The sequence below is a fragment of the Martes martes genome, assembly GCF_963455335.1.
Source record: "Martes martes genome assembly, chromosome: 3".
Taxonomy (NCBI): domain Eukaryota; kingdom Metazoa; phylum Chordata; class Mammalia; order Carnivora; family Mustelidae; genus Martes; species Martes martes.
Genome location: NC_137890.1, coordinates 72,915,082 through 72,923,904, shown reverse-complemented (window position 1 = coordinate 72,923,904; position 8,823 = coordinate 72,915,082). Strand labels below are relative to the sequence as shown.

The 8,823-nt window shown below is 51.0% G+C and overlaps 1 protein-coding gene across 1 annotated transcript in view; it reads right to left on the bottom strand.

The window, feature by feature from the left end:
• Positions 1–653: 653 nt before the first annotated feature.
• SLC7A1 (solute carrier family 7 member 1) overlaps positions 654–8,823 on the bottom strand; it is a 74,817-nt gene continuing 66,647 nt past the window's right edge. The window contains exons 9-13 of the mRNA XM_080799761.1: positions 7,555–7,657; positions 5,567–5,784; positions 5,139–5,305; positions 4,350–4,458; positions 654–2,831 (exon numbers count right to left, since the gene is read on the bottom strand). Coding sequence (XP_080655887.1) covers positions 2,728–2,831; positions 4,350–4,458; positions 5,139–5,305; positions 5,567–5,784; positions 7,555–7,657 — 701 coding nt within the window. The 3' untranslated portion in view covers positions 654–2,727. The remainder of the gene's footprint in view (positions 2,832–4,349; positions 4,459–5,138; positions 5,306–5,566; positions 5,785–7,554; positions 7,658–8,823) is intronic.

Below are 8,823 nucleotides of genomic sequence, written 5' to 3'. Positions count from 1 at the left end.
TGGGTCTTTCCAATGTAGCTATTTGCGACTGGGCCACAGATAAAAGCACACACATTTCCAAAGGGCATGTCTCTAGAAGTGTGGAATTTCCGATGGTGTAGAAAATACTGGCCAAGCCATGAAACTGATAATCATATTCTCGCTTGGGGGGTAGGGAGGCCAATTGTTGGGCATTTCTGGGGGTTATTTTTTGCCTGCGTGTGTGCGTGCCCAGGCGCACGTGGGTGTTTATTTCTGGGGAAGGAATGAAGGATGGGATAAGAAAAAGCCTAACTAGCACTGGGGAGACTGACCCCAAACATCATTCCTTACATCACCGCCCTCATACACAGAAGAAAAAACCCCTGGCAACTGAACGGAAGTTAGTCTCCATAAAAGCACAGTGACCACGACAACTATTTCTCTGTGGAACCTTCAGGTGTCCTTTTCCGAGCCTTCTGGAGGCACTTCCCACTTTGGGGTGAGGAAGGAGGACCCTCCCACTCCAGGAGCTTCACATTCCGTGGGATGGCATCAGGGAAACACACCTTGTCAGTCGGCAGAAGGAGACATGTTGCCAGCTGAAATGTCATCTGTATACAGTCTATTGCCTGCTGTCTTGCACAGAAATTTCAGCCAGAAAGAGATATTAAAGTAAAAAAAAAATTTTTTTTCTCTCTCTTCCCTACACTTTTCTCAGATATTACCTTTCCCTCAAGTTCTCTTTGCCTATGTGGGAAAGTAACAGACAAATCAAGCATACAAATAGCTAACAAATTCTAAGAAGACAGCAGACAACCAAAACCCCATGAAATAAGTTAATATTTATCAAAATATTATACAGCACCAATCTACATAAATTTAAATACCTTTCTTTGGAAACCCATGCTCTGAGCCCTTATGCTCCTCCCTGTGTAACATTCACAAATGATATTTAGAATAAAGCTTCCAGGCAGGTGATCAGGGCCTGGGGCAGAGGCCAAGCTCTTGGCCACCGGCCCACCAGCCCTCCACTGACTGACCCTGACATTTGGCTGGCCCACAAATTCTTGCAATTCTCTCCGAACCTACTGAGGGAGATCAGACAAGTGCCGTCAATTTACCAGGCTTATTTCTACCAGATTTGTGTCAAAGGTAGGACAAGGGGGAAGAAGTGGGAGTCTGAGCTTCAAAGCAGCATTTACATTATCTGGGGTGTCCACATGCCTTCCTCCCTCCCCTCCCGTTCACGTGAGGCCCTTCTGTCTCCCAAGTCACGTTCTCACGGGAAGGAAGACCACGTCAGAGTTCTCATTTCCTTGGGCTCCTCTCCGCAGAGTGGGTGAGAGCGTGGGGTGCTGCAGGGTCCGAGGAGGGAGCACACCATGTGCAGGGAAAGCTGGCTCTGTGACTGACGGAGGCAGGGGGTCCGGGGCCAGGTTACGATCCAGATACAAACCCACAATGCTTGGACAGCACGTACATGACAGGGACAGCAGTATGACCCCACATTCTCATGTGCGGACCCCACGCTCCCAACAACACACCAAGGAAATATTTGGTCATTTTCCAAGTTAACACTAGGTGCCAACTTAATTTGGAGTGATTCGCAGATGCTAACGGAGGACTCGGTTTGATTCTATCTAAGGAGGGGCCAAACAGGGCCAGAAGCAGCGAGGGGGGCCAGCCACTGTCACCTCAGAATGAGTGGACACCTGCCTTGAGAACCTTAGAAGACTCGAGATGATAACCCACCAGCATCAGAGGGCAGGATTTAGTGATTGGCAAAGACCCACAGAATACAGCGTTCTAAGCTCTACTAATCTAAGGCCAGTCCCACAGGAATGCAGTGCCACACTCCAGTTGCTTGGGACACACAGCTGTTGGCAAGAGATACCAGAAGCAGCCAGAACAGGCCTGGGGCCTGGAGAGAGAGAGAGTGCAGCTGGGGGCGGTCCCCACGCTTGGGCACCAGGAGTAGAGGCGGCCCTGCCTTGGTCCTGCTGCCTCGCCCCCACAGTGGTGCTCCCTTCCTCCTTGTCAGTGACGGAAACGCCTGCCCTCAGCACCGCTGGAGAGTGCAGGGCTGTCCGGTGAAGCAGCGAAACCCCTGCCTGGAAGGGGAAGGAGGGGAGCGCTCACAGTCCTCACGACCTCTTCTGGAAGCAACGCAGGGAACAGGAGTGGGAGAAGGAAACCAGTCTTGCTTTTCCTTTTTAAAGTAAACTGCTGTCCTTCGGCTCCAGGGGTGAGACTGCTAGGGACGTATGTTTTGGAGTACTCACCCTGCCTCTGCGGCCGGCCTTGGGGACCGTGTGGGGAGATGGCTATGGAGTGTCTGGAGTGCGCACATGTTTAATACCAGAATGGCCCCCAGAGAGGGAGGCCCGGATTTCCAAGGTGACGAGAAACATTGACCTCCATTCTGCCTGAGCACACAGCAGCATGCACATGGAGCTGGAGAGGACAGGGGCCGCTTTCCATGTTCAGAGGGATTTTAGGAGCCGTGGTGGCTAGCTGTGGCCAAGCGGCCCCTGCTGGGGAGCTGCCCGAGGTGACAGGCCCTCGTGCACCTGCTGCGGAGAGAGTCTAAGCAGGACACACGGGCTGCGGGCTGAGGCTGCATTTCAGGTAGCTGCAGCGTGTGCTGCGTTGGGGCTGTGTAGATGTGGGTGGGTCCTGACGCACTGGTGGACAGAGTGAGGTGCTCCCAGGACCTCTGCAGGCATCCCTCGGGGTTGTGGTCACCTCTGAGGGAGGGGCTGCGTGTCACTTGCAATGGTCCAAATTGCCGTCAGGAGTCCTTGCTTGGTCGGCGGCCAGGGACGCCTCCTCGCTGTGCCACAAACCATAACCAAAATAGATGATGAAGCCTGCAGGCCGAGAGCAGAGCGCGCATGTGAACACAGCCAGTGGAGAAGCCCACCCAGGAAAGCCTCTCCACTCTGCCCGTCCTGGGCCCAAACCCAGCACAAGCAGCCCTCGTGGGCAAACTTTCTGCCCTTGTAGAAATGACACGACTTTGACTAACATCTGCAAAAGCGGCTCTCTCACCTCTACATGCAGCACGGGCACACGCCCTTCTGGAGAGCCTCACATTGGGCTGGTTCCTGAGCAGGGGGAGCAGCTAAGCTAGGGGCCCCGGGATGGATGTTGCTCCCGCAGCTTCATCCACTCACCACCCGGCTTGTGCCCTGGGGCCACTGGTGGGCCCGTGCTGCTCCCTGCCAGGGTGGGATTTCCAATGGGCATCACAGCTCCCCAGGCTGTTCGCATGGCCTCCGGAGGCCCACTGTCTCTGCTTTCTCTACATATGTGACTGTCAGATAGGAGGCGGCATTCAAATCGCCTGCAAGCGTGTGTAACACAGGAGTTCAGTCCGTTCTGGTGTCCGGGACTCCAGAGGTCCCTCGGTGGGGCCCAGAGATCTGAGCTTCTAACCATCCACTCAAGCACTACGGTCGTCTGGCCCTGAGGCAACCTTCATGCCAGAGACATAAGGAGGGCAGGCCTCAAAGCCCTGGTACTAAGCTAACAGCTTGGAGCCCAGGACTCACGTCTGGTATGCTTAGAAACAGGGGTCCTCTGCCCTCACGGGGGAATGAGCACCTCACCCTGCAGTGTGGAGGAATGTGTGCCGATCACACACGACTGCACACGCTGAGCCAGCTCTCCCACAGGAAGGCTCTACAGGGGACGTCTGTCCAACCGGCTGCAGGCCACACTTTGCAGACAATGTGAGGTCTGCAGAGAAGGATCTCCAGGCAGCAGCTATCTGCCCCCAAGTGTGGTGACCCAGGGCGGAGGCCTTGGCAGAAACAAAGTCCTGGCGTTACAGCTCTTGTCCCCGACACTGAGGGGTGAGAGGCAAGCTCCTTCGTCACCAGCACTGAGGAAGGAGCCTGAGTCCATTTCCTGCAGTTCCTGGGGTTGGATACCCAGGTAGGGGGCAGGCCACGGGCAACCTACAACAGGGCCAACACCCAAACAGTGATCCCAAACGTCCCACATGGGCCAGTGGGCAGGGGCTTGCTGGGCTGGGGAGGTTCATGGTCCAGGGAGATAGACTGGTGCTTTGTCAACAGCAGACCATCGCCTTGTTCTTGTTACCTTTAACTCTTGCTATGACATAACTAGCTCAGACAAGAGCAATTAAAATGAAAAGTATCTGAAAGGGAAGGGAGACCCGCAATGTACAAGAGCTCCTCATTGAGGGAAAACCCCTGACTACATGTGTTTTCGTTATGCTTTGAGATTGGAAATGAGAGAGGCTCAGTGACAAGAGGCACAAGTTGTAGAAAAGACAAATGACCAGCGTGGACAGGCTCAGGGCCTGGGGCAGAGGGGCCTCCGAGAGACGCCATCACAGTGAAACCCGTGACCTCACATACCTATCAGCATCCACACTGCAAACCGGACCCATGTGCCTTGGTCCAGCTGCATCATGAGATAGACGTTCACAAAGATGCTCAGGACGGGAAGTAGCGGCAGGAAGGGCACCTGCAAAGAGAGCAGAGTGAGGGGGGCGCGTTGTCAAGTCTATAGGGGGTGGAATGCAGGGGGACGGTGCCTTTGAGTCATTTAGCAAAAATGCCCTAAGAAAAGCCCCCACCCCCGAGACAGATGGACTGCACTCTTTATATGGGGAGGAGAAGGTGAGTGCACCCCAACCCACACACATACGCACAGCTACACCCCATGCACTGGCAAACTCTAATAGGTGGGAGTTTGGTTCTAGGCTACCAAGTGCCAACGTGCATTCTACTCTAATTTTCCCCTCTTGCTGATCTCCTCTTCTAGCCCCTTTAAGAAGGGGCTAGAAGAGGGACTTCTCTTTTATCTCCAACACTGAACTACTTCATTACTTGTGTAAGCTAAAATGTAGAAGCCTCGGGCACCTCCAAGGCTTGGTAATGCAATGCGCCAGTCACATACGTTAGATGGACACATGTGAGCTACCCCAGCAGTGAGCTGCGTCATTGACACCTAAGAGCTAGGGCAGGAAGGGGCGCCTTTTTCCAGGGTCGGGTCCCCACTCATTGTCCCTGGGGCTGGCCGGCCAGCCCCTCCGCTCCACACAGCCTGGCCTGGCAGAGCTCACGCAGGGCGCAGGAGGGCTGGGATCTGGGGCACCTACCACAGAGCCTACCAGGAGGTTCTCTGCAGGCAGAGCTGCTCACCTTAAATGAAAGCTTGGTCTTGCTCTCAGGCTGCCTCCAGATGATGATGGTAACCAGGGAGCAGAGAAGGACAGATCCAGCAAGCACAAAGATGGCCCACAACTCCACTTTTGTCAGAGCCTCCTTTCCGAGCACGGCAACAATGCAGAAGGTGAGGATAAGAATTGCTAAGAAGGAGGGAGAGAGGGGTGCAATTCAATCTTTTTTCAGATCCCCACAGATAGCCCCAAAACCCATGGAGAGGGAGGCTCCAATTTCTGCGGCCATCAATTACGGTAAGGGCAGAGTAGCAGACATCACAGTCCAGTAGCAAGACAGATGCTTATCTCTATCCCTTCTAGCACTTGCCTCCACCACCCGGGACAAGAAACCCTGCAATACCAACAAGCAGGACCCCAAACACCTTACAGGGAAGGGCAGGCTCTTACCTATGAGGCTGGTTGAAATGTTCACAATTAGCCCGGAGAATTTGGAAGGCTCCATATTTTTGGGTGAGAGTATGGTTTTCAAAGAAAACCGTTCTGCTTCTGGTAAAAAGCCTGTCTGGGAATCACTGGTGCTCACCAATTCATTCTGGTCCACTTGATCGAGCTCGTCGGTAGTTCTGGCCATCTGGTATACCATGTTAGGTTGCTCTGGCTGATACCTGTAAAGAAAGGTATTGTATGACCATCAAAATGTGCTTTCATTGGGCAAAAGGATACATACTGACGCAAGTTCTTAGTAAGCTTTCAAAGGTAAGTTGCCTAGGACACGAGGCATAAAATGGGAAGAAGATGGTCAGAATGATGGATTCTCTGGCAAAGTAGATACAGAGGAGACCTGAGTCCTCGGCTTCTTTCTGTTTCTGCTTCTGGGCAATACCCTCCTCCTTGGGGTCTCTGATTTGAGGCAACTTGACCTTCCCCATGAACTAGCCCAAAGGAATATCCCGAGATGATTTCCCTTGCTCTGAGTAGTAGTACTGGCCCTTGGATGCTTATAATATTTGGCCACTTCCAACAAAACTACAGCTGAAGGGAGCTAAAAGTACAAACAGAAATAGAAAGCAGTGACATTAGGATCCTGTTTGGTGCCAAGAGCCAGAGAAATGTGTCGGCAAGCTGATGGATTTGAGAAATTCTCTTTGTGAGACTTAATTGGATCAATTTATTTTAAAACTCCAAATGGCTTAGAATAAACAACTTTCCAGAGCTGGCCGAAAGACTGGGCCTGTGGCATGATTTCCAAGACATAAGCTTCCTGCAAGTAAAGCATTCATTTTAAACGAGACTCCTTATCTTCCCACCCAAAATGAACAGAGCTCCAATCTTTTCTACCAGCGACGAAAACCAGAGTGCTTTCTGAATTATTTTGCATCTAATCTAAGTGTGAGCATAAAGATATTCAACCATTTTTTACTGACTCACTTATGTCAACACCATTTAGTCAAATGAGAGTGTAAGGAGAACCTCAGAGAAGACTCCAGGGCTGAGCCCTCAGGAAGGAATAAACGGTCACAGAACTAGCAAACTAGTTTTAGCCAATGCTACATGGCCACGGCTGAAGTTCAGCCCAAGTTTTACACAGAGTAGGTGCTAAGCATACTTGAAATGGGACAAATGGAATAAATGACCTTGCCAGTATAAATGCCTGAAAAGAAGTAATGAGGCTTTTCCCAGGTGACCAACACTGAGTCTCCATGACTCCATATTCTTATGATAAATGCTCCCTTGAGCCTTTCCTGGTAGTGAGGAAGCAGAACCCTGTCCTTTCAGAGCAAAGGACAACTGGAGCCCAGGGCTGTGCCTGGGAAGGGGGACACTGAGGTCGCTGAGAACACAGGGCACCCCTCCTGGGCCCTGAACTGCTTTACCTCGGCCATCCAGGGGGCTGGCCCAGGGTCCACAAGGCTGATATGGCCAGAGCCTGGGAAGTCTTACTCAACATCCACCTCGGCCACTCAATGCCACGTACTGGGACTGACTCCTCTCAGGGCAGCTTGCGGTGTTGCTATAGGACAGCACTGTCCTAAGAATCATACAAGGATTCTCCCAATTCCCACCAGGATTAATCCCCAGTACCCTCCAAGCTAAGAACCTGGACCAAACTGAAATCATTACCCTAAGCCTTCAAAAATTCTGTTCCCTGGACCAGGCCCAACAATTGGGCTGAGAACCTGTCACCTCCCTCCTCCTAACATCCCGCCAGAAAAATGAGGGCACGTGATAGTGAAAGGTGAGCCTCCTGACTCTTTTCAATGATGTTTTCTATGACTAGACTCTCAACCACCAAATCCCACACTCTCTAGGGCAGTTCCCAAAGGAACTAACAAGAACCTGAAATTACATCTTATAAATCATTTACTTGAACTTTTAAAAGGCTAACAGGGTACATCTTCACTATCTATCATGGAATCCAGAAAAGCCATACATACCGTAAGACCAACACACAGGCAGCCACCAAAGAGTAAGCCAGGAGAGTGCCAATCGACATGAGGTCCACCAAGTCCTTCAGGTCAAAGAGAAAGGCCATCACAGCTGAGGAGGAGACAAGCATCAGGATCCACGGATGGCCCACGATCATGGATAACCAGAACCACCACCCACCCACGATCCAGGGTATACAGGGGGAGCTGCTTTTACTTGCTTTCTCACCCCAGCCCTTTCCGTGGAAAGACACTGTGACGACATTGCTTAAAGAGAAGAAATGCTCAGGATTAAATCACATCAATGGTCCTCAGCAGATAGTAACAATAATTAACATTTATATGAGGAGCACTTCCATGAACATGACCTTTCTTGATCGTCATGGCAACTCTGCAAGCTATCACTACACTATGATAGAGAAACTGAAGTCAGACATGTTGGAAGACTTATCGAAGGTCACGCAGCTAGGAAGTGGAAAAGTCAGGATCTCAACTAGGTTCTTGTGGCAGAGCCCAGCGCGTCTTTCTCTGCACTGCGCAGACTCATAGACAGTTACGTGTATCTATCCATCTACCCACACACCATCCACCTGTCATCCATGGATCAATCCATCCTCTGTCCATCCATCACCCATCACCCATCCATCCATTCGGCCATCACCTACCCACGCACTCATCATCCATCTGGCACTCACTGAGAATATGCTGGTAAGTGCATCCCAGCAAAGATGTACACCATCAAAGTGGGCAGACCAGAGAGTCTCCGGCTTCCCTGAGTATATCATCCAACACAGGCATCGGTAGGCAACAGTGATGAGCAGGTGGATGAGGTCAAGTCCAGTGCTTTGGGAGGATCCACAGGGGCTCCTAACCCAAAGAGCTGAGTATGGAAAGCAGTGCTATTTCCAAACAATACTGGTACCTCTACCAAGACACCATTTATAAAAATCTACAACATGCATGCTTATTTGAAAATCTTTTGTAATTTTTGTGAGGGTCTATCTATCTCTCTATTTATATGGGTACACTTGTCCAGTTTCCCATTTAAACAGTAACTTGGATAGATCTACTTTGGGATATTTTCAAATCACATGCAATCAACACAAGTTAAAACAGAAACACAAAACCATTCCTTTTCCACAAATATTTCTCAAGCCCCTACGGACTACTCCAACTAAAACAAATTTACATTCAGGGTAGATAACAGGATCAAAGAGCGATGCCGGGCCTTCTGGATAGTCAGAACAGTGTCCAGCTGTGCAGGCTGCAGATGCCTAT